The sequence below is a fragment of the Panicum virgatum genome, chromosome 2K (genome assembly GCF_016808335.1).
Source record: "Panicum virgatum strain AP13 chromosome 2K, P.virgatum_v5, whole genome shotgun sequence".
Lineage (NCBI taxonomy): Eukaryota > Viridiplantae > Streptophyta > Magnoliopsida > Poales > Poaceae > Panicum > Panicum virgatum.
The window spans coordinates 59,544,578-59,571,607 of NC_053137.1; the positions used below are offsets into that span (position 1 = coordinate 59,544,578).

The 27,030-nt window shown below is 46.8% G+C and overlaps 1 protein-coding gene across 1 annotated transcript; it reads left to right on the forward strand.

Annotated features, from left to right (window-relative positions):
- The first annotated feature begins 6,691 nt into the window (after positions 1–6,691).
- On the forward strand, positions 6,692–25,585 carry LOC120696188 (isopentenyl-diphosphate Delta-isomerase I-like). The gene is made up of 6 exons (XM_039979324.1): positions 6,692–6,759; positions 7,212–7,267; positions 7,413–7,492; positions 24,843–24,945; positions 25,047–25,184; positions 25,329–25,585. The coding sequence occupies exons 1-6, from the start codon at positions 6,692–6,694 to the stop codon at positions 25,583–25,585; spliced, it is 702 nt and encodes a 233-aa protein (XP_039835258.1).
- Positions 25,586–27,030: the final 1,445 nt, after the last annotated feature.

Sequence of the window (27,030 nt, forward strand, 5' to 3'; positions counted from 1 at the left end):
TTCGACACAATCTTTCACCAAGACACCTAGACATCAGGCCATCACATAGCAAGATACATGATGTTTTCAAATTTAGAAAGACTCAAATAATGTCAGTGAACATAATTTAGAGTTAGCTCAAACTAGCAGCTATCCATATCCGAAAAGCGATGACAAAACTATGCAATATTCGGTAGCCGAGTCCCTGAAGAATCCTCTCACTGGTGTGATCCCATAAACCATCTACACATGCCAATGAGATGAATTATCAGAAATTAGTTCTCTAGCATCAAGCATAGTTTTTCTTAAACCAACCAGCAAGTATAATATCTGACCTACAATTTGAAGACTAGTCTTTTTCAATTATTAACCTCTACAATATTTGAACAATCTAGGAACAAATGAAGCTTCTTCGCTTGGATCCACAAACATCTATAGATACTTTTTTTTTCATTAGATATGTATGGTCAGATATGCATACGACACATCGGTAGATATTAGCAAGTACTTACTCTGGAACAAATTAACTGTCACAAGAACTAGCAAATAGCAATAGCAAGGCAACAGCAGGTTCAATGTATGCACATGAGAAGATTTCAGATTTGTACTATATATGCATTTAAACAATACTACTATCTAAATATTCAAGTAATTAGCAGATATCAGAATGAGTAACACATCCAATGAGTAAAAGTTACATATCCAAGTTGCAGGAGGACAATGATAATCAGTGTTGCCTAGTTCTAGAATGCTAACATCAGATGAGATCCTCAACTAAAGTTCTACAATGAGTAAAAGTATCCATGCACATACCCACTCTGCATTTGTGTCACTCCTGTTACGAAATAACTTCTACCTTCTATGCACTGTTTGCAGCAAGTGCTCTACAAAATAGTACAAATAAAGTTTGCATTAATTATTGAAGCGTCTCCACATAAGTAGAGACTAAATGTGATACAAATATCAGTCCCAGGAGGCTGATAACATATTTATTCAACAGATGGTTCAGTCACCGTACAAACCTCCGAGGAGGCGAACACTCGATACAAACGATAATAAGCAGTAAAACAACTACGGTGATACACCAAAGCACGACCCAGACGGTTTCCAGCTCGGGCTCAGAGTAATGTGCTAGCAGAAGCATCTTGCAGAGGGCCAACACCACAGGCAAGGTTGGGTGCGGACGCAACCTCTACTCAACGTCTTCAACAGCGAAGTCCGGATCTTCTTCTGAAGAAAAACCACAAATATATATCAGGTGAGTACAAAAGTACTCAACAAGTCCAACCCCATCCACGGAGGGGGATAACACAGATATGCACAGTATAATTCAAGGATAAGACTGAGGTTTATTTGCAGTAAAGCTAGATTTTATACATGCGAGGGTTTATTTTTGAAAAGAGTTTTCTCAAAGCGATTCTTTACTAACCGAGTAATGAGCGGGGTTGATCCTACACAAAGGATCCAAGTTTTAATGCTATCGGACTCTTCATCCGCAGTAGCTCACGGCACAACTACCGGACACTTTTCCAAAACACTCACATGATATGAAAGTGAATTTCAGATTAAAATCACAGGCGCACATCACATTTTGTGACAATGTTCCTTTCCTGTTTCTGTAAGGAGGTGCCTTTTCTTCTGCAATGGTGATAGGGATGTGGGTGTCATCTATAGCACCAATGCAGTTCTGCAGTAAAAAAAATTAAATCAAGGAATGAGTGTTGGAATCACGTGTTGTGCAGTTATGATTGGGCCAAGTATAGTATCTATAACTAACCTGGAAGAAAGTCATATATCGAGGGTCGGGCGCAATCTTGACATGTGTTTGGTATACATCTGGAAGCTTCAGAAACTTATGAGTAAGGGCTGGAATTATATCGAAGAACTCTGTAATTTTCCTATATATAGTCTCACCACTACGTTGGAATCTCTTTTTTAGCCTCTCGGTGCTCGTATTATGAGAGAGCATGAACATAAACATTGCAAACTGCTCTTCAATCATAACACCACGCATGTCACGTAATAGATTCTTCACTCCAAGAAAGTGTACTATAGCTCTAAAAATCTCAGACTCCATCCTAAAGTCCACTTTACCCCACCTCTCATGACCTTCTAAGACTTCTTTGATATATTTTGAACCGGTCAAAACTGAGGTGTGCTCTGGCTCTTTCTCATCATACATGCCCAATTGAAGTGCGGGGACCAGAACAAAAAATAATTCATCATCCTCTTCTTTTTCCTCTAACATGAATTTCCTAACTTCCTCTTCCCAAGAGTCCATGATCTAGTATATAGATAATATTATTTAGTAAATTATTATTTACTAACATGGTACAAGGCAGCAATAGCTAAGGTATAAAGAGTATGAATTGTTAAAGTCAAGTCAATTAACATCCGAGCATGGAGGAAACAACAACATCTGAGCATGCGTCCGGATGAACAAAAAAATAATTCATCATCCGTTGCTGTTGCTGTTAAAGTCAACATCCGAGCTCTAACATTTTATTTCTAATCATGAACAAGATTGGTCCGAGTTGCTACATATGGGCTGTGTTTGGTTAGGGGTGAAAAAGTTTTGATGGAAACTTTTTGCAACTTTGACCACTATTTAGAGATATTAAATTAAGTTTAATTACAAAAGCACCTCCACAACCATGGGTACTGTAGCAATATTGTACCTGATGAGGCATTTGACCGCATGATTTGACAATGATTAGAGCATGGTCACTGTAGCATTATTGTATCTAATTATATATTAATTAGGCTCATTAGATTCGGCTCGCAAAGTTACATCCATCTCTAAAAAGATTTTGCAAATAGACTACATTTAGTACTCTATGCATACAAGATTCTGTTTTTGCGAAATTTTTACTGTTACAACCAAACACGGCCCTGGTTACATCACATCCTATCATGCATCGGATCGATATGCACAAGCTCTGAAACTATTTTATTTCTAATCAATATCTATATGGACTAGTATTTGATTAAAAGATTGCACTGGCTAGCTAACTAGCAGTATTAGCAAGATTACCTAACGCAGCTACAAAAAGCACTAGTGTTCTAAGCCAAACCACCACTGATTAGTAATTTAGTACCTGATTCAATGGAAACAAACAAAGGTGAACAAGCACCAGCATACTACATGATACGGACCTTGCATGTTCTACTCTGATGAACAAGCACCACCAGCAACATCGTAATAAACAAACAAAGAATTACACGAGAAGAGCCCACCTTGTGGATCTTGACGACCCGCCGCTGAAGTGATAGAACCGGATAAGATCCTCAATCAGAGAGCCCTCCTGCGTCAGATCATCCTCCATCCGTGGCTGCAACTCCTCGTCCCCATTATCTACAAGAAAAGGTGTAAGATGAGGAGGAGAAACGCAAGTCAGGGAGATGCGGTGTAGAGGTGGACTCACCTGATGCGGCGCGCAGCAGTGGAGGACGAGGAGAGTGCGGCGGACGGACGAGGAGAGTGCGGCGGACGTGATGTGCGAAGGCAACGCGCGTCGGCGGCGGCGAATGAGGAGAACGCAGCGGAGGCGACGTGCGACGGCGGCGGCGGAGAAGGAGAGCGCACGACGAGCGGGGGCGATTGGGGCGGGACGGGGAACGCTGCTCGGTGTCTGAAGGTCGGGCTTGTTTCCGCGTCGAAAAGCGACGAAACCGGGCCGGAAAACCTCGCCAAGCAGGCTTCCAAAGAGGTTCGTGTGACAGAACCGCCAAATTAAAACTCTAATTAAGCGTAATGGCCGTCATTTGAACACATCGGGCGCATTAGCTTAACGGCTTAATTTGGCGATCCTTTCTCAACCCACAGCCCGATCGAAACAACACCGGTAGTCCCCCGCGAAGGTGGGCACAGATGGTACAAGCACGACACAAAATACTTGAAATTATACAATGATACGATAGAACTTTAAGTTTACAAACCGAGTTTCAAATTACAAGGTTAATTTATATAAGATGGAACCCTCACAAATTTACAACTGGAGGACTAAAGTTAAAACTTGAAAGAAACTACACTAGAACAAACTACCCCACACTGCTGCCCACTCTTAGCCTAACAACACCGGTCAGACCGGTCCCGACAAAACAGATAGGCTGAACACTCCGCCCTCGAGTGTGCAACCCGACAAACCCCTAACCTAAGGGTCTCGCTCCACGACCTGCCACCCCTCTGCATCCCGGCGGATGAACTTGACGCAACAGGGGCAGAAGTCGACGTCCTGGGGTCCTGAAATAATAATGGTGGCAACAAACCCTGAGTATTCTAATACTCTGCAAGGCTTACCTGACCAGTGGGTATAACTTAGCCCACATATCTAGACATGCACGGCCTTTGGATGGTGGTTTGTTTTGCAGAAAAAGCAACTAGAGGTGTATCCTTACTTTCCATGTTTTAGCCACACATTTTTGATAGATGGACTTTTACTAATGTTTGCCTATCTAAACACCCAAGTTGAGGCATACAATTAAGATTCAGAATAGTATCCATTTCTATGTTTCTAATATTCTATCTCATTTGCTACGGTGTGACAAAGAGACCAAGGCCCTCATAACCGCGAGACACGGCGAATCGATCCGATTTAACCTTGCAAGGTGGACCTAACCAACACGGCACGTATTTGCCCCGTCGGGCTATACATGCCAACCCTTCCCCTCCCCACCTCGAACTACAGGACCGCCCCACCATCATATGGTCAGCCGAGCTCAACGTGAGACCACCAAAAGTAAACATACATCCCCGTTTCTCCGCGACTACTCGACTACCCCAGGAGGTGAGTTGAAGTCCTGTACTTTCGAAGCAAAGCAGTACTAGGCTTACCGGTTTCGACTACCTCCTACTCCCGGCATGCGGTTAGTACAATTCAATCCCCGATCAGCACTGCCACATCCACCGGTCCTTAATCGACACAGACGGGGCTAAGACACCCAGGAACCCTGTCCTGCTGCCAAACCTAATACCATCATCCCCGCCCGGTCTCACATCTCCATAACCATTTCAAGCCACTTCAATAATACTGATGTACAAAGATAATAATGCAACTCGCGAGTAACCGGCAATTACTCGGCTTCTAAAGTTTTCCTGTGTCTCGCGAGTGACACGAAGCCACTCGACTTCTACCGGACTTATTTAGCCTAGCCGCTATCGACCTAGACTTACTAGTAAACTCAAGGAAACCTAGGGATTATGCAGCTAGGGTTCCAATCAATTCCCTAATACGTAATGCACAAGTAATAGATAAAACATATACATAGGGAGTTAAAATTTAAAATAAAAGGACATGCACCGGGGCTTGCTTTGTGCCTGCTGCTCAGTACTGGGGTTAGCCGGGCCTTGAGCCGGCTCCTCGCGAACCTCCTGCTGTGGGGCTTGCCCCTGGGGCCCCTGTGGCTCCGCAACCACCTCGAATACGACCCCCTCCGCCACGGCTACTACACGTATGCATAATGATATGAGAATGCTTGCATGGGTTGCAAATCTTAAAACAACCAATGGCTAGATGCAACCACAAATAATTTACACAAAATTTGCACTCCCTGGCCCATAACAATCCCCAAAAATCCGGAGTATCCGGACTAATACCCGGAGTATCTGGACTCCCAAGCCCGGAGTTTCCGGGCCTATACCCGGAGTTTCCCCCGGAGTATCCCAAACCCGGAGTATCCGGGCTTATACCCGGAGTTTCGCCCGGAGTGTTCAAAACCCGGAGTTTCCGGGCCTATACCCGGAGTCTCCGGGCTTGACAGCATTTTCGCCCCAAAACTGGAAATCTTGATTTGTGGCAAAACCACCCCACCAAATTTGAAACCCTCTTGAATCCTAGTTGAAGGATGCATATAGAGATGATTGACCAAAGGAAATTACCTAGAACATCCTAAAACAACCAAATCGGCGAGCCCTAGCTTTTAGTACCTTGAACTAGTCCCTCTTGCAAGAACTCGAAAACGATGTCGCCCCAAGGTGGAATACTTGTAGAAGATGATTCCCCCACGCCGAATGAAGCTCCCTTGGCCTTGGAATCAAGTTGAAATGGAAGATTTCGGAATCTAGAGCTTAGGGGAGAGGGAGAGCTAGTGAGGGAGGTGAGGGGGAGAGAGGTAACGGGAGAGAGTGAGAGTGAGGGAGAGAGAGTGATAGTTTCCATTTAATTGATTGTGGGGTCCAGATGTCCAAATTATGGAAATAGAAACTCCACACCCGGAGTATCCGGGCCAATGTCCGGAGTATCCGGGTGTTACAGTTCGTTGAGTGGCCCGTGGAAATTTCCCGCGTGGCCTGCCGCCGCGGGGAATGAGCCGGAACCCGGCGGGGAAATGAGTTTCCAAACGAGCTCAAACAGTAGTGTTCCTTTCTTCCGCGAAAGCTCCATCCAATTGGACTCCAACCATGGAAGCAAAGAAACGTCGGCCGGGACCAGACATGAGTTCTCGGGATGCAACGATCCTCTTTTGGCAAGCATCCCCATTTGGCAACATGTTTTGCTTCTGCCCGCGCGAGTGAAGCAGGGAACACGTGGCTGCCTGGCCAGGGACGCCCGCCATGCCGTCCGCCAACCGATCGCCCGAGCATCCCTGCCGGCTGCCGTTATTTATCCCCCGCCGCCGTGTGGCTGCCCCCCCCCCCCCCCCCCCCCCCCCCCACACACACACTCGGCCCCCTCTCGCCGATCGCTTGCGCGCTAGAGAGAGAGGCAGGCACATGGCCGGCGCGGCTGGCGACGACGCCGGGATGGACGCCGTCCAGAGGCGGCTCATGTTCGAGGATGAGTGAGCAGTGCCCTCCTAGCTTCCCCCCTCTCACAATCAAGTTGACAAGAAAAAATTTGCATGCAGTCGTACAGAGGCATAACAATCAACCAATTAGTAGTCGAGAACCACTAAGGAGTCTGAATTCGTATCGATATCCAATGGACGCCTCTTTTATTACTAGATTGAAAAGTGGACGAGTAACGTCTTATTACAATGGATCATCTTAGTTTCAGATTGCAAAATTCTTCTACAAAGTAGTGGTAGGGTCCTGGATGGTGAGCGCTTTTTTCATTTCAGATTTTTCAGGGCAATGCTATTCGTACTGATCGTTCTTTACAAAAGTTATAGCACACAGTTTAAGTTCCTGCGTGGAGCCTTTCTGATGATATAGTTATTTTTGTGTTTGTATGGTGATCCTCGAGTCACTCCCTGAGTTCACGTTTCCACCACGCTGCTTGGTTATTTCACAGGTGCATTCTGGTGGATGAGCAGGATAATGTTGTTGGCCATGAATCAAAGTACAACAGTAAGTTGTAATCCCCTCTGCAAATCTAGTTAAATTCTTTGCCCTGCTTCATGTCCTTTTTTTTTGAAAAGGTGCTTGATGTGTCCTTCGAACAGGCTGCTTCCAATTGTACTGTACTTGACTAGTTATCTGTATGGCATGCTAGGCCATCTGATGGAAAAGAATCTGCTCCACAGGGCTTTCAGTGTGTTCCTTTTCAACTCAAAACATGAGCTCCTACTCCAGGTTTTTTAATCTCCTTTTTTTTGTTATCCTGCATTTGTGTTGTGAGGAACCAACCCAAGTTGATCCCGTTTAATCAAGTTATCGTCCATTGATCAACTAAATTAAAAAGGGCCAACCCCGGTAGTCCTTGGAATATGTCATGAGCACCGCTCAGGATTTAAACACACTCCACTCGCACAACATGTGAACATCATCACACAAGCACAACCGTACATAGAGTTTAAATTATATAAAAAAGGTTCAAGTACAAGGACATCATGTTCAGAGTTTTGCAGCGGAAAGTTCTACATCGCATCCACTCCATACATAGCACAAAATAGAAGGTTAACACTATATGCCGATAGTGCTCTTCTCATAGCCACCGGCCATATACTCCTCACACGTACCTCCGTCCGCAGGGTAGAAGTACCCAAAGACGGCTTCCGACTGCGGATCACTTGCAACAACTTTAACGATAGCACCATGAGCACAAAAGGGTACTTGCAGAGCTTATCCAATATGGGTATATACTAACCCGATCTCAAGGAGAATGCATTTGGTTAGTAGCAAGGATATGATAAGGTATTTAACTTTTACATAAAAGCATCTAACTATGATCAAGTTGTAATAAGCAAAAGACATAGCATCTATGATCTCTAAAGCATGCATCAAACAAATGAATAAGTGAAGTGCTCATAAATCATAAGCTCAATCTTCTATGAACTCCTTCACGAACTTTACATTGGAGCGAACCTCAAAGAGCGTGCTCATGACCGAGAGCGCGGCGATTGCAATAGATTATTAACCCTACAGGGGTGTACAACCTTTCCCACACGAGAAAAAGACCAACGACCATAACCATGGCCAAGGATAAGTGTTAATTCATGCCTCAACCTTTCACACAAACACAACCAACTATGAATGAACGGTCAGGAAGGACAAGTGCACCGGATCCGCCGATCACGCTCCATCACAACCCGCACCAAATCCGGTCAAGGCAAGGTGCGACTCATGCTAGTTGGCTTACCATCCCATTATGAAGCATGTGGTTTATACGAAAAAGTGCTCAAGAGACCGGCGACCAAAGAGACGGTCCTTAACCAACTCAAGAAAGCCTAACCATTTGAGCTCCATCTCAACATGGCCCTACCATACTTGCCCAAGTCCGAATCATTCTTCATAGTTTCTCATATGTTATTCATTCTTGACTAATCATGTGAAAATAAACATACATCCTATAGCTCGCGAGTGGTGGTGACCTTGCCACCTCTCGTCTTGTACCGTAGCTAAGCATGGCTAAGCATATAGTTCGTGACACATATTCAAGCATACTCATTTAAGGATGATATCCTAATAAAGGTTGATAATGCATCAAATAGGTTCTAAACAATCAATGATATATATATATATATATATATATATATATATATAGATAGTAACTCATGCGCAAACAAGACACATATATTTCATTGATCCAAAATAGGGTGTAAGAAATAATTAGGTGCCTGCCTTGAGTCTCGACAGGAGTGTCGTCTCCAACGAACACCGGCTCACTCTCCTCTTGCTCCGGCGTCACGGTCTCTACACGAGTGCAATGATGCATGATAAATAAATATGCCATGAATGATTGACATGGTATGCAAACGGCATGAGAAGGTATGATTTGATATTGCAAAACTATGATAAAAGAGGCTAGACATGTAGTACATATGTGGATTAATCATAGCTAAGTGTAGAGGTGATAGACCACAAAATGTAGACCGTCCGGCTTAGGAGAAGCGGACCATTTGGCGGACCGTCCGCCGGCCAACCGCGGACCATTCTGGGTCAAAAACATGGTTTCTGTGTGTTTCTGTGTAAGGCTGAAAAATGACCTGCGGACCGTCTGACCCTAGGGGGGAGACCGTCCGCCTCACAAATTTTTGGAAGGCCGAAAAGTGTCCAGAAATGCTATGGGTCGGGTCGGGTGACTAGCGGACTGTCCACCCATGATGGGGAGACCGTTCGTACCCCGGCCGAGGCTCACCGGCGAGTTTGCTGCTGGCGATTCCGGCCATGGTTTGGGATGGGGTTTGTTTCTAAGGGTTTCTGAGAGTGTAGGGAGTTCATTTTGGTAGCTAAAACCCACATGCATTAAGGTCTCAAAGCTCTAGGCTATCAATGGTGAAAGTGCTCTAGGAGGGCTTCATGGCTTGCAACCTAGGGCAATGGGGAGTAGATCGGGGAGGGGATGAGCTTACCGGCAATGGGTGGAACACCGGCAAGGGCTTCAAGATGAGGTAGAGGGCTTGGTGAAGCTCGAGATCAGTCTCCTTGCTTGAAGCTTGAGGAAGGGGAAGGGGATAGAGGGAGAAGCTTGGGAAGCTCCTAGCTCCAAGGAAGAAGATGGAGTCGAGGTGGTGTAGCTCGTCGGCGTCGATCTCCGGCGTCCTCCGGTGATGCTTCGGCGAGGTGGAGGGGCTTCAATGGTGGAGGAGAGGGTGGTGAAGCTCCTCCATGACTTTGGTAGAGAGAGAGAGTGAGGTTTGAGTGAATGGGGAGGGAGAGAGCATGGGGTGCTCTAGTGGAAGAGGATGCGTGGCTGACACGTGGGGTCCGCGAGGGGGTACGTGGCGCGAAGTTTTTGCGCGTTGGACACGCACGGAGGTGCACTGGCGGACCGTCCGCGAGTGGGGCGCGGACTGTCCAGGATGTTGACGTGGCATGACTTGACTTGGTCATGGTTGACTAAAAAGGGGGCTGTGCTGATGAACTGAGGACGGTCCGCCCTATATGGTGTTTCGGGTTGGTTCTGAGTAAGTCTGGGAAATTCTACTGCAGACTGTCCGCCTAAAACTCGCGGACCGTCCGTGGTTCAAAGTGGTGAAACACACAAGTTTCGGGAAGGTTCTGTGTAGGATTCTTGAGACAACGGCGGACCGTTCGGGGTCAAAAACCGGACCGTCCGCAGGTAAAAAATGGATCCGAAATAGCAAATTGCAAGTGTTCTGGTGGGGCTGAAATATTGAAGGGCGGACCATCCGCCCCTACGGGGTGGACCGTCCGCAAATCACAAAAAATGCCCAGAAAGAGCCCAGATCGGTGGTCTTTTCAAAAGTATATGGTACCAACCAAAGTAACAACTCAATAGATCATGTAACAACCATCCTATAATCACTAGAAGATCATAAACAAGATGAAATAATAGAAAGAATCACGAGTGCACATACTCATCCATAAATAACTCAGGGTAAGAATTCCGAAGTTGATCTTCTTGTTCTCATGTTGCTTCTCGCTCGGAATGGCGACTCCATTGGACTTTCACAAACTTGGTGACTTTGTTCCTAGTCTTGCGCTCAGCTCGGTCAAAAATTCGAATAGGATGCTCTTTGTAAGAGAGGTTGGGTTGGATATCAAGATCCTCAAAATTGGTGGCTTCCATAGGAACTCTTAGGCATTTCTTCAATTGAGATACATGAAACACATCATGTATAGTTGATAAAGATTGTAGTAATTCCAATTGATAGGTGACAGCCCCACGCCTTGCCAAAATCTGAAATGGACCAACATAACGAGGAGCAAGCTTGCCTTTCTCTTGGAATCGTTGAGTACCCTTAAAAGGTGTGACCTTGAGATAGACATGATCACCAACTTGGAAACATAGCTCCCTCTTACGGCGATCTGCATAATGTTTTTGACGAGATTGAGCCGCTCATAATCGTTCTTGAATGGTTTTCACCTTCTCCTCAGCCTCCATGACAATTTCCGGGCCAAAATAAATTCGTTCTCCGGATTCCGACCAATTGAGAGGAGTTCTACAACTCCGCTCATACAAAGCTTCAAATGGTGACATTCCAATACTTGCTTGATAACTATTGTTGTAGGAAAATTCAGCAAAGAGTAGGCATTCATCCCAACTCTTCCCATAAATAATGGCACATGATCTAAGCATATCTTCAAGAATTTGATTCACTCGCTCGGTTTGTCCACCGGTTTGAGGATGAGGCTGTGCTAAGTGTGAGCTCGGTACCCATGGCATGATGAAGACTTTTCCAAAACTGAGCAGTGAATTGAGGACCTCTATCGGACACTATGGACTTAGGAACTCCATGAAGACAAATAATCTTTGTGAGATAAAGTTCAGCATATTTGTCAACGGTGTATCTATCTCTCACCGGAAGGAAGTGAGCTGATTTTGTGAGACGATCTACAATGACCCAAATGGAATTGTACCCATGAAGAGTATGAGGTAGTCTGGTGATAAAGTCCATGGATATATTCTTCCATTTCCAAGAAGGAATAGGAAGTGGTTGGAGAGTTCCGGCCGGTTTATGATGTTCGGCTTTCACCCTTTGGCAAACGTCACATTCGGCTACATATCTTGTAATTTCCCTTTTCATGCGAGTCCACCAAAAATTTTGCTTCAAGTCTTGATACATCTTATTGCTACCGGGATGGATAAAAAATTGGGATTCATGAGCTTATTCAAAAATTTTCTTCCTAAGCTCAGAATTTTTGGGAATCACCAAACGTTTTCCAAACCAAAGAATTCCATGCTCATCAAGTTTGAAACACTTGAGCTTTTCTTCATTGATTCTAGCTCTAAGATTCATCATGCCTTTGTCCTCATATTGAGCTTTTTTTATTTCATCAATGAGGTTAGAAGTGATAATTAAAGAAGCAAGTGACCCATGTTCTACCGTAGTGAGGTTGAGCTGCCGAAAATCATCACAGAGTGTGTTGACTCCGGATCGGGTAAGCAAGCAATGGCATCGCACCTTTCAGCTCAATGCATCGGCAACTACATTGGCCTTGCCGGGATGATAATGAACTTCCAACTTATAATCCTTGATTAATTTCAGCCACCTTCTTTGCCTCATGTTGAGTTCCAATTGAGTAAAGATATACTTGAGACTTTGATGATCGGTATAGATATTGCAAGAATTTCCTAGGAGATAATGACGCCATATCTTAAGAGCATGAACAATCGCTGCTAGCTCAAGATCATGGGTGGGATAATTTTCTTAATGACGCTTCAATTGACGTGAAACATAAGCAATGACTCGGCCTTCTTGCATAAGAACACAACCAAGTCCAATTCTAGATGCATCACAATAGACATCAAATCCCTTAGTGATATCCGGTTGAGCAAGAATAGGAGCAGTTGTGAGTTTGGTTTTGAGAGTTTGAAAGGCATTCTCACAAGCATTGGTCCACTTAAATTCCACACCCTTCTTTGTCAATTCGGTCATAGGCTTAGATATTTTGGAGAAGTTTTCATTGAACCTACGGTAATAAACTGCAAGTCCAAGAAAATTCCGGATTTCACTAGTATTTGTGGGTTGCTTCCAATCAATCACATCATTCACCTTGCTCGAGTCAACTGCCACACCATTTTCAGAAAGAACTTGTCCAAGAAAAGTCACTTCCTTAAGCCAAAATTCACACTTGCTAAACTTGGCATAGAGACGATGATCATGAAGTTTTTGAAGAACAATGCGAATATGTTCGGCGTGCTCTTCCTTGGTCTTGGAGAAAATGAGAATGTCATCAATGAAAATGATCACAAAGACATCAAACTCTTCAAAGAAGATAGAATTCATCAAGTACATAAAGTATGCCGGGGCATTGGTTAACCCAAAAGACATAACTGTGTACTCATAAAGCCTATATCGAGTAGAGAAAGCTGTCTTGGGAATATCTTCCTCTCGAATTTTGATTTGGTGATATCCCAAACCGAGATCAATCTTGGAAAAAATTTAGCACCGACAAATTGATCAAATAAGATGGCAATCCTAGGGAGAGGATATTTATTCTTCACGGTCACTTCATTCAATGATCGATAATCCACACACATCCTTAGACTATCATCCTTCTTCTTAACAAAAAGAGCCGGGCATCCCTGTAACACCCTAATTTAAATTTCAGTATTTAATAATAAATTTAATTGGCTTTATTTAACTCTCTAAGGTTTTATATGCTTAGCCTTGCATTTAATTTAATTTTCTTTCATAAGTAATTAAAATTTTTCTAGGTTTAAACTTGTTTGTGCATACATGCTGGTGCCTAAGTTTTATTTGTTTGAGTGCCTAGGATTTGAATTCAAATTAGTTTGAGTTGAGTTTGAAAAAGAAAAGGAGAAAGGAAAAATGGAAAAAAAAATCAAACCAGCCCAGTGGCCCAGCCTGGAAACCCTTCCGGCCCAACCCGCTCCTTTCCTTTTCCCTGTTCGGCCCGCTCCACCTCTCCCCCTCTCTTCCCTGGCGCGGCCCAGTTTCTCCCCGAGACCCAGCCCAGCGCAACCCAGGCCGGCCTGCTTCTTTTTTTCCCTCCGCGCGGCCCAGCTACCGCGGCCCGGTTCCCTCAGCCTGCTCTCCCTTCGTCCACAGTGCTCGCGCGCCTTCCGCCGCTGACAAGCAGGGCCCGCATGTCAGGCTCTCCTTCCCCGTCGCGAACGCAGAACGGAATCCCACCGAGATTCTCGCCGTGATCCGTTCCCGGGCGGGGCCCGCACGCCGAGGTTCGCCCTGCCCTTCTTAACCGCAGCACGCACCCCCTGGACCTTCCCAAACTCCACCACTGCCGCCTCAAACCCTACCAACCACCTCCGCCATCGCCTTTGCTCGGAGCTACCTCTGCGCCGCCGTGGTCCGGCCGTTCCGTAGCACCTCTGCCACCACGAACCACCGCCGCCGCTCCGCCTTGGGACCAGGATCCTCGCCGAGCTCTTCTTCTCCGACCCCGGCCCTGCTACGCATGAGAATTCCCGTGGAGGAGCTTCGTCGACCCGCCTCTGCGACGCCGTGATTCCGCCGCTACGCCGCCGAACCTCGACATCTACACATCGCCGTAGCTTCACGGGGTGGTGAGGAACACGCCATGCCCTTTTCCCCTTTTCCCTTTCCCTCTGCACGTGCGAGGATTCCTCGGCGTAGTTCGGTAGTGCCGCCGCGCCGTAGCCAATCTCCGCTCCACGTGCTGCAGAGCTAATCCGAGCCCTTAGGAAGGTTTGTCGTGTCGTGCTTTCCATTCCTGTGCCAAACTCAAGCCAAACCGAGGCCAGAATCGAGAGGTCGCGGTTCACCGGTGAGTCAGTGCCGCCCCTCGCCATGGTGAGCCTCGGCCGTGCCCCAATCCAACTTCCTTGAGCACAGGTGAGCTCGCCGTGTCGCGGACTACACCCCAGGCCAAACCCAAGCCCGAGCCATGGCCGAAAACGCGCGTACGCGTTTCTCCGGTGAGAGCCCCACCGCGGGAGAGCGTCGCCGGTGACCCAGCGCCGCCGGCCGTGGTCCCGTTCGCTCGGGTCGTCCGATCTTGCGTGGACGTCCCAAATTAGATCTAGGATCCATCAAACCCTGACCCTCAGATCTCGATCCAACGGATCAGATCCGCGCATACCGGTTCGGCCTGGCCTTTTTGTTAAAAAGCCCCTGGACTTTTCGGGAATCAACCCGCAGTCCACGTTAGTTCAAAAATAATTGCAGAACAGCCCTGTTTTTAACGTTTAAGCCCCTGACCTTTTTAAAAATAGAACTCACAGTCCTGGCCGGTCAGTTTTATGCGTTAGACCCTAGATCTAATCTTTAATTACATTTTAGTCCCTAGTTTCTACGCAGAAGCCCCTGGAACCCTAGTTTTTCTCGCAGTTTAGTCCCTAGACCTAGTTTTAGCTCTAGTTTTCGCGTTCTAGCTCCGTTTTAGGTGTTCTTTATGTCCATGCGATCGTTGTAATGCATAGAATAGTCTTAGCTTAGTTTTGTTTGTAGTTTTTATGTATTATTGTACTATTTCTTAGTGTTTGCTCTTGTTTGCATGTATGTGTATGTGCTGGACTTGTTTTGGCATTGTGATCGTGAGTAGACGTTGATCCTTCGGAGGAGTACCAGTACTCGGAGCAGCCACCGTCTTCACAGCGGTTTGAGCAGCAGTAGGAGAACTTTGAGGAAGGCAAGTATAACATGAACATTCCTATCACTTTTAAATACAATTTTATACTGCATTTTAACACTGTATGCCTATAAGGACTTTCCTAGCCACTTTATATCCTTTATATATATATCCCTTGGGTTGTATTTTGGTTAGTTGTGCTAGGTGCCGCGCTATAACACACTTGGTCCTTTTTAATTAATTTGTTAACGGTCTTATGCAACTTAATTCTGAGCGTTACCCTCTGTGCTCTGTACTTGAGTGGTTTACGTCTCCTTAAAACATGTTTTTCTAGAAACTTGGTTTAGGGGGCTCGCACTATGTTTTGTGCTAGCTACTCTCCATAAGGACCGTACGTCATTAGAGCGACAACCTGGGACAACCGCGCAACCACAAGACTGGAATGAGACGGTTTTGGCTTACTAATTAGGTCTTTTTGGTTTGGAGTAACTTACCTGCGGGGCAAGGGTGGTAAGCTTCAATGGTCCCTGCTCCTCCGGCTTGGTCCGTGCTACGTGCTTGTAACCCCGTGAGGTGGGCCCCATTGTCGCTGATCCAACTCTTCGCGGTTACGCCTTACCAACGAGATTCTTTGTAATGGCCTCGTAGTGAGTTTGCTAGTCATCTCACCTACGGAAGTGTGATGAACAACTAGCGTAGCTCACGACTTGTGGGTAAAGATGTGCAGCCTCTGCAGAGTGTAAAACTGGTATACTAGCCGTGCTCACGGTCATGAGCGGCCCGGATCCTCCTTTTGATTAGTGGGTTACCTTGGTGGTTTCGGTGTGGTTCTCAGTAGTTCATAATTAATTCTGATTAATGTCTATGTAACTGGATTTATGATAATTCATCCACTTGTAGTAATTAGCTTTAATAAATTTTTGCTAAGATTAAAAGCTAATGCAGTTGAGTCAGCCAACCTTAGAGCCTCATAGATTGTGTTATACTTATTGAGTACAAGTTGTGTACTCACTCTTGCCTACTCTACTCTTTTCCTCTTGTTCTCTTTGGGGACACCCTACTGCTGCTCAGTTCCCGGTGACGCGGAGGAGTTCACCTGGAGCTACCAGGAGTACGAGGACTTCTAGGCTGTCGTCTCCCAGTCGACGTCCCTGTGGTGCCCAGCTTCCGAGTTTCGTACTTGTTTTACGCTTCCGCATACTCTGTATCAGACATTTGTCATTTATGTAATAAATAACATTCGTACTCGCTTTATTATGTCTTTTTACGTGATATGTGCTGTGATATACTGTTCATTCTGTTGTATATACGTGTGACTTGATCCTGGCACGTATATGATTGCTCGGTTTATGTCCTTTTGTAAACCGGGTGTTACAATCCCCAAGGTGAGGAGCTCGGACGAATAAATCCCTTGTCAAGGAGAGTTTGCAATTGTTTCTTCAACTCAATTAATTCATTGGGAGGCATTCGATAAGGTCTTTTAGATACCGGGGACGTCCCGGGGAGTAGCTCAATAACAAACTCTACTTCCCAGTCGGGAGGCATCCCCGGCAACTCTTCGGGAAAAACATCCGAAAATTCACATACCACCAGAATTGCCTCTAACTCCGGCAAAATAGTAGCATTAAGAGCATGAAGTTGAGAACCAAATTTCTCATGGAGATAAAGATTAACCCGCACTCCGAAAGGGTGCCTAAATTCAATACAGCGAGGATTGCACCAAATAACCCCATCATGTTTAGTCATCTAATTCATCCCAATAATGACATCCAATTCCTCTAGATCAATGACCACAAGGTTCACTATGAAAATCAGCCTCGATACTTCAAGTTGAGCTAAATTGACCACTTTCTTAGCAACTAATGTTGCTCCGGGAGCATCAATGATAAAAGGAGTAGGTATTACCCGGATAGAAAAATTATGTTCTATGGCAAATTTTCTACTCGTGAAAGAATGAGATGCACCGGAATAAAATAATGTTCGAGTGGGTTTAGAATTGATAGAAATCATACCAACAAGAACTTGTATGTCCTCACTAGATTCTTCCGCCGTGATATGATTCAACTTGCCACGCTTGGAATTTTGACCATTCCTCCCATCTTGGCGAGGAGGAGGAGTGGGTGGGTTTGGAGCATTGCCGGCTCCACCCTTTCTTGGAGAGGGACAATCACGAGAGATGTGGCCTTGCCCGCCACAATTGAAGCATGGCCCACGAGAGGTATTTCCACTACCGCCTCCCGGCTGCCCCGGAGCACGAGGAGGTTGACCTTGGGGAGCCGGAGGACGGCGTGCCATCCACATGGGTTGAGGAGCACCAAAACCCGGCGCACGGGGTGGAGGAGGAAGTCCCGTGCGGGGGCGTTGCGAGCCACCACCGGTTGAAGAAGAGGAAGCCCGCTTGTGATTCTCCACCTCAATCATGCGATTCTCATTTTCAAATGCATTCATCTTGTACTCGGCCTTAATTACCTTGCTAACTATGTCATTGAAATCCTAAAAATCTATGGTAGAGAGATGAGATTGTAGCTTCAAAGACAGCCCATTTATGAAATGATCTTGCTTCTTCTCATCCGTGTTGACATCTTCCAAGGCATATTGGGCAAGATAATTGAAAGCATTGACATACTCCATCATGGGCTTGTTGCCTTGGCGTAACTTGCAGAATTCATCCCTCTTGATATTGAGCACACTCTTGGGAATGTGATATGCACGAAAAGCCTCACGAAATTCAACCCAAGTCACTTGGTGACCTTCTCCAACTTGTGCCTTGTATCCCTGTCACCAAGCTCCCGCGGCATCACGAAGTTGTTGACCCGCATAATTAACCTTCTCTTGATCATTGCATTGAATAAGATCAATTTTTTGCTCTATGGTACGCAACCAAAAATCAGCATCTAAAGACTCCTTTGATCCACGAAAGATAGGAGGGTCGGTGGCCATGAAAGCAGAATGACCATGGCGTTGACCGCCATGTCCCTGCCCACCCAAGTGCTGCACAATGGCTTGCATAATCTGATTTTGCATTTGTCGGCTCTCCTCCGACCTTATAAGGATCTCCACAAGGGTTGGGTGCAAAGGAGGAGAATCAGGGAGAGGCGGATCGCCACCACCACCACCACCACCGGCACCAGCACCAGAGCTTTCAACCATCCTGCCGCCAACCACAAATGAGGTTAATGACTGGGATAAAGAAAAATTGATATAGTACAATTGCACAAAAAAATTGCACAACTATGTAAGATATCAACCACAAATGTGTGAGAACAAAAATTTGAAATCATAGATAGAATGGATCAAGAAACAATGAGACTAAAGAATTTTGGACAGCACTAAGAATCACTCATAGGAAGTAACCATAATCAAATATCTAATACCCCACATATTCTCAAAAAGAAACATGCATGAATGATGATAAATGATGACATGTCACAGCCATACGCACAAATAACACGGCACATAACTAACATAATGGAGGTCCACATAGATAATATATAGTAGTACATTACATAGGCATATAGCTAACCAGTGTCTCACACGATCTCACCAATTAACTATTCAATTACATAAAATAGATGGTACATTACAACGAGTCACATAGCTCGAGGAGTCTCATAACCGCCATAGGTTAACATAAATATTTAGAAGGGACCATAGGGACCTCTCATGAAGTATGGTGGGAAATCATCAAGAAGGTGATATTGTGGGGATCCGGTGTCTTCGGGGTTCTCCGGGTGAGTGAGGGGTGCATGTTCACCACCAAAGATGATCTCACTAGTCAAAGTTGTGGGGGCAAAGCGGCGCACACGCAGCCCATTGGACATACGTGCTTGCCCCACCACATGTTGAGGAGATATATGCCTTGGACTAAAGGAAAGCGAAGCTCCAATGGTGCCGCCTCATGCGGGGTGTAATCATTGGGTCCACACAACACATCTTGAGGCACACGGCCCATGCGAACATACATATCCACGGTGCGTTGCAATTCGTTGAAGCGACGTCTTGTCTCCCTTAACTCCGCTCGGATGCAACGGAGGCTTCGGTCTTGTGCCGCCACCAACTCGGACATACGCCTTTCATACAAGCTAGCACCTCCCATTCCCATCTCAAACACATTCACACCTTGCAATGGTCCTTGAATTGGGAAGTGAGTGAATGGGTGATGCTCCAACTCGATCACTTTTTGGCGGAGAATTGCCATGGCCTTATACGCCACTTCTTGGATTGCCATCTCAATTGAAGTTCCATGAGCTAAAATGTTGTGAGCTTCCGTGACCCCTTCAACAAAGCGTCTCGGGATGAACACGGTGGCAGCATAGTTCACCATGCTCGGCCCAAGTCCCCTCGCAAAGACCGAGTACTCCGACCTCCGCGAGAACTTGCCTCTCCAAAGCATCTCGGCAACGAGCGGAGGAAAGCCTTCCGCCTCCTCAGTCTGAGTCACCATGACCAATTGGCCCAAGTTCCCGTTTATCTATCATGAGCAGACAAGATAAGTTAGAGAACATATTTATAATAACTAATGTGCAGCCCACAAGGTAAGAAAAAGTAGGTCTATGGAAGATAAGAGATATATACACAATAGAAAAAATATAGCCTTAAGAAAAGCAAAATTTTACAAACACTTGATTCTTAGTGATCACCATTTTGTTTCTATACGTGTCTCACACCAAAATTTTAGTGATAACCATGCATGGAATGCAACCATAGCTCTGATGCCACGCTGTGAGGAACTAGCCCAAGTTGATCCCATTTAATCAAGTTATCATCCATTGATCAACTAGATTAAAAAGGGCCAACCCCGGTAGTCCTTGGAATGTGTCATGAGCACCGCCCAGGATTTAAACACACTCCACTCGCACAACATGTGGACATCATCACACAAGCACAACCGTACATAGAGTTTAAATTACATAAAAGAGGTTCAAGTACAAGGACATCATGTTCAGAGTTTTGCAGCGGAAAGTTCTACATCGCATCCACTCCATACATAGCACAAAATAGAAGGTTAACACTATATGCCGATTGTGCCCTTCTCATAGCCACCGGCCATCTACTCCTCACCCGCACCTCCGTCCGTGGGGTAGAAGTACCCAAAGACAGCCTCCGACTGTGGATCACCTGCAACAACTTTAACGATAGCACCATGAGTACAAAAGGGTACTCGTAGGGCTTATCCAATATGGGTATATACCAGCCCGACCTCAAGGAGAATGCATTTGGTTAGTAGCAAGGATAGGGTAAGGTATTTAACTTTTGCATAAAATCATCTAACTTTGATCAAGTTGTAATAAGCAAAAGACATAGTATCTATGATCTCTAAAGCATGCATCAAACAATTGCATAAGTGAAGTGCTCATAAATCATAAGCTCAATCTTCCATAAACTCCTTCACGAACTTTACATTGGAGCGAACCTCAAAGAGCGTGCTCATGACCGAGAGCGCGGCTATTACAATAGATTATTAACCCTGTAGGGGTGTACAACCTTTCCCACACGAGAACAAGACCAACGACCATACCCACGGCCAAGGATAAGTGTTAATTCATGCCTCAATCTTTTACACAAACACAACCAACTATGAGCGAACGGTCGGGAAGGACAAGTGCACCAGATCCGCCGATCACGCTCCATCACAACCCGCACCGAATCCGATGAAGGCAAGGTGTGACTCATGCTAGTTGGCTTACCATCCCATTATAAAGCATGTGGTTTGTACGAAAAAGTGCTCAAGAGACCGGCGACCAAAGAGACGATCCTTAACCAACTCAAGCAAGCCTAACCATTTGAGTTCCATCTCAACATGGCCCTACCATACTTGCACAAGTCCGAATCATTCTTCATAGTTGCTCATATGTTATTCATTCTTCACTAATCATGTGAAAATAAACATACATCCTATAGCTCGCGAGTGGTGGTGACCTTGCCACCTCTCGTCTTGTACCGTAGCTAAGCATGGCTAAGCATATAGTTCGTGACACCTATTCAAGCATACTCATTTAAGGATGATATCCTAGTAAAGGTTGATAATGCATCAAATAGGTTCTAAACAATCAATGATATATATATAGTAACTCATGCACAAACAAGACACATATACTTCATTGATCCAAAATAGGGTGTAAGAAATGCTTAGGTGCCTGCCTTGAGTCTCAACGGGAGTGTCGTCTCCAACGAACACCGGCTCACTCTCCTATTGCTCCGGTGTCACGGTCTCTACACGAGTGCAATGATGCATGATAAATAAATATGCCATGAATGATTGACATAGTATGCAAACGGTATGAGAAGGTATGATTTGATATTGCAAAACTATGATAAAAGAGGCTAGACATGTAGTACATATGTGGATTAATCATAGCTAAGTGTAGGGGTGATAGACCACAAAATGCAGACCATCCGGCTTAGGAGAAGCGGACCGTCCGGCTCTAATCATAGCTAAGTGTAGGGGTGATAGACCACAAAATGCAGACCATCCGGCTTAGGAGAAGCGGACCGTCCGGCTCTAAATGGCGGACCATTTGGTGGACCGTCCGCCGGCCAACCGCGGACCATTCTGGGTCAAAAACATGGTTTCTGTGTGTTTCTGTGTAAGGCTGAAAATGACCTGCAGACCGTCCGCCCCTAGGGGGGAGACTGTCCGCCTCACAAATTTTTGGAAGGCCGAAAAGTGTCCAGAAACGCTATGGGTCAGGTCGGGTGACTAGCGGACTGTCCGCCCATGAAGGGGAGACCGTCCGCACCCCGGCCAAGGCTCACCGGCGAGTTTGCCGCCGGTGATTCCGGCCATGGTTTGGGATGGGGTTTGTTTCTAAGGATTCCTGGGAGTGTAGGGAGTTCATTTTGGTAGCTAAAACCCACATGCATCAAGGTCTCAAAGCTCTAGGCCATCAATGGTGAAAGTGCTCTAGGAGGGCTTCATGGCTTGCAACCCAGGGCAATGGGGAGTAGATCGGGGAGGGGATGAGCTTACCGGTGATGGGTGGAACACCGGCAAGGGCTTCAAGATGAGGTAGAGGGCTTGGTGAAGCTCGAGCTCGTTCTCCTTGCTTGAAGCTTGAGGAAGGGGAAGGGGATGGAGGGAGAAGCTTGGGAAGCTCCTAGCTCCAAGGAAGAAGATGAAGTCGAGGTGGTGTAGCTCATCGGCGTCGATCTCCGGCGTCCTCCAGTGATGCTTTGGCGAGGTGGAGGGGCTTCAATGGTGGAGGAGAGGGTGGTGAAGCTCCTCCATGACTTCGGTAGAGAGAGAGTGAGGTTTGAGTGAACGGGGAGGGAGAGAGTACGGGGTGCTCTGGTGGAAGAGGAGGCGTGGCTGATGCGTGGGGTCCGTGAGGGGGGTACGTGGCGCGAAGTTTCTGTGTGTTGGACACGCACGGAGGTGCACTGGCGGACCGTCCGCGAGTGGGACGCGGACTGTTCGGGGTGTTGACGTGTGTAGCGAAAATGACCTCTCATGCCATATTTCAATATAATTTTTGGTGATTGATATAGACAACACAACATTTGGACTAATATGATTGTTAAGATGACCATTCTCAGGCTTTTAGGTTCAAGTGATGACAAAGAGAAGATAGGCGTAGCTAGGCCCGAAGGGCCGTCCCTACGGTGGTTCTGCTAACCGATTAGCGCCCTGAAACCTCTTCGGTCCAAGGGACAAGAATTGAAGAGACCGTGAAGAAATCCAAGTCGAAAAGATCAAGACGAAGACAATTTGCTATCACCGGTTAAACCGATGATGAGCAAAGTGTACTCATCGGTGCAATGAACTTGGCACCGGATTAACCGACGCTGAGAAAATTACATACGTCGGTGCATTGACTTGGAGCACACCAGGAACTTTGGTTTCACCGGTTGAACCGACGTTAGGAAAGTTGAATACGTCGGTGCAATGGACACAGAAGCTGAGGCAAAATCTATACACCGGATGAACCGACGATAGGGTCTTGGTGAACGTCGGTGCAGTTGTCCAGAGAGTTTGTTTTTCAGAGTTCACAGGACAACTACACTCACCGGTTAAACCGACGCAGCATCGGTCGATTGCCCGTACACATAACGGCTAGTTTTTGAGGCGGACAGTTTAGTATCACCGGTTGAACCGACGATGGCTTTTGGAGGTGCGTCGGATTAACCGGCTTTAAGTGTTTTTTTGGCAGCTTTTCTCCAACGGCTATATTTGCGTGGGCTGCCTATATATACCCCCAAGGCCGGGTCATTTGAGGTTGCTGGAGTTGCTGAAGCAATACTACACTTGAAGAACACCTCCAACCACCTTAGAGCTTCATTGTACATCATATAGGTTTGAGCACACTTGTGAGAGTGCTTAGTGCTTGTAATAGAGATTAGTTCTTGCGAGAGCTCCCTTAAGAGAAGTCTTGCTGCGGCAATCATCTTGTGTACTCGTCGTGTGACCCTCCGACTTGGTGTGGAGAGGCAACGACACTTTGTGCGGGGAAGGAGACCCCTCTTGGTGAGAAGCTCCAATAGTAAAGACGGTGCCGTTGGTGACGCTTCGAGAGAGACGGTGGAGGTGGCCTTGTCTTGGTGACTTGGGGTCACTTAGCCTTTGCTTGCCGGGATCCTTGGTGGCGAACGCAAGATGGTGATCAAGCGAAGAGACTCGGCATCACACTTGTTCGTGTTGGACAAGTGGCCGTGGACGTAGGGAGGGACTTGGTGTCCTAACCGAACCATGTTAAATCGTGTGTCTTGGTGTCTTCACGGGAGTTTGCATATTCTCTCCCTTACCTCTTTACTTACCGTATTACGTTTCCGCATTTACTCTATCTTGCGTGCCTTTACTTTCCTAGTTACTTTGATTAGGATTAGCTATAGGTTGCAAGTCTTTTAGGGGTAAGTAGAGAGTAGTATAGATAAACCTTAGTCATAACTAAGGTTGCAAGTCTTTTAGCATGTGTAGGACGTGTTAGGTTTATCTTATACAAATAGATTGAGCCATATGATAGAAAGCGATTAGCGACCCTATTCACCCCCTCCCCCTCTAGGGTCGGACACCCCGGTGATCCTTACAACATGGCATGACTTGACTTGGTCGTGGTTGACTAAAAAGGGGACTGTGCTGATGAACTGAGGACGGTCCGCCCTATAGGGGGAGACCGTCCGCCCTTATAAATTTTTGGAGGGCTTAACCCCAAAATTTTATCACTCCTAAGTATAATCTAATCATGGTTAATACTTGATGATGCACATGATGACATGATTAACCTCCTAATTAGTTTAGGGATGTTACATGTGTGACATATTTTTTCAATTTTGCTGCGCTATTTCCGACCTGACAAAGGTTTTAAATTCCCAGTAATCTTGGTTTCATGTAATAGAAGCTAATAATAAAGTTCCAAGTCAATTACTCTGTCTCTGGTCGCTCGTGTAACACTAGATCTCCAGACGGAAGCCTGCATATATGGCAGCTAGCTAGCTCTTAGGTTGCATTTGGTGCAGTGATGTGACTATCCTGTTGCTCTTCAATTGTTCAAGTTTCTACTTGCAGCAAAGGTCCGCAACAAAGGTTACATTTCCTTCAGTTTGGAGCAACTCGGGCTGCAGCCATCCTCTGTACCGTGAGTCTGAGCTTATCCAGGAGAACGACCTTGGTGTGCTACAGAGTACAGAGGAGCTTGTAAACTGAAACTGTTTGCATCCGTTTCTCGTTCTCCTTCAGTAAAAATGTAGCTACCTTCATACTGTTCTCCAGGTGTGAGGAACGCGGCACAGAGGAAGCTCCTGGATGAGCTGGGCATCCCAGCTGAGGATGCCCCGGTCGACCAGTTCACCCCTGTTGGTCGGATGCTCTACATGGCCCCATCTGCCGGGAAATGGAGCGAGCATGAGCGTGAGTCCTTGAATTCAGATATTCTATTGAATTGGTGGTCGACTGAATATTGATGATAGCCTGTGCTGACGCACTGAAAGTCGATCCTGATCAGCACAAAACTCAAGGCTAGCTAACGCCGGTTCCTTTGGCCCCCATCCTCAGGTACCCACATTCTGTTCCTCGTCCGGGACGTGAAGCTGCGGCCGAACCCCGACGAGGTCGCCGGCGTCAGGTACGTGAGCCGCGAGCAGCTGGAGGAGCTGGTCCGGAAGGCGGACGCCGGCGAGGACGGCGTGAAGCTCTCCCCCTGGTTCAGGCTGATGGCGGACAACCTCCTCATAGGCTGGTGGGACCATCTGGAGAAGGGCACCCTCAGTGAGGCCGCGGACATGCAGACCATCCACAGCCTCAAGGAGTGAGGGGGTGTTTAGTTCATTTTGCAAAATTGTGTAAAAATGTAAAGAGGGCATTTGAAGTACTAAATGAAGTCTATTTATAAAACTTTTTGCATAGATGAGTTGTAAATCGCGAGACGAATCTAATGATGCTAATTAATTCATGCTTAATCAATAATTAACGGATGGTTACTGTAGCATCACTGTTGCAAATCATGGATTAAATAGGCTCATTAGATTCGTCTCGCAATTTACAGCCCAACCATGCAAAAAGTTTTGTAAATAGACTTCATTTAGTACTTCAAATTAGCAAGATTCTGTTTCACTTTAATGCGTTTACGGTTTTTTTCATTTACATATAAAGATCTAAACAGGGCCTGAGTGAAGGGCCGCCGGCCGCCGCGGCGTGGCTCCGACGAACGACGACCTTGCCGTCGCTGTGGCGCGTGTTTGCTCTAATATTGCTCTTGCCTCGGAATGTTGGCCTTGCGGCTGTGGTAATGCTACGTATGGCGTCTAAATAAGCAGCAATAAGACGAACGAATTCCTCGTCGCTACACACCATGATCAGATTCAAATCAATAGGAAGGACGAAGGGCGTTCTTCCCTGACCCAGCTGCCCCCCTTCCCTGATCCACACACAAATGGTGCTTCTCGTTTGTTTTTTTTTGTTTTGTTTTTTTTTGAAGCGGCGCGTGTGTTGTTTGAACTCCATCGCCGGTTGTACGCCTGTCACTCAGTCTGCTCGCGTGGTTGGCGTGAGCCCTGAGTAATTGCCAGCAGCTGTTCCATCCATGCGGCGGCACTGTCCGGCCGCGTTGCGTCGCACGTACAGCACCGTGTCCCCGTCCAGGTGGCTGCAGCGGAGCGGGTGGCAGGCGGCCGCTCGGCGCTCGCGCCGGGGTTGGGTTGCTTTCCCTACCCTACCATACCCCATGCCCGCGCGGAGCACGAGGGCCACGCCCCCACGGCGAGCGACAGCGACGACCCGCGTGGCCCCGGCGCCATCAGTTTCCACTCGGACGCCCTGACGGCGACGCGCTCCGCCTCGCGCCGCGGAAACCATCGATCCGGGGAGCGTTGGTGGGTGGCTGTTGGGCCCTGCTGCGACTGCGACGGAGGCGGCGATCGCCGGGAGAGCACGGGGAGGTGGCTCGGCTCCGGCCGGTCGCGGTGGCGTGTGCCGCTCCATCTGTCATTCTGTCCAGCCCAAGCCCAACCCCCCGTCCTCGTCGCCTCACGTCGTGCACCCGCACGCATCCGCATGGCATCACCAACCAAGGACGATGCTGCACTCCGGGTCCGGGATCTCGCTCGCACGACGGCGTCCGCTTCTGCTCCCTCAGACTCATGACCCTCGCTTCGCGCGGCATGCGTTAGTTTGCGTTCCTCCGCTTTTGCCCTTAGAAAACGCACCTGGATCTTGGACGGTAGCAGCTTGGTCTTGGTGCCGTGCCGGGCGAGGCTCA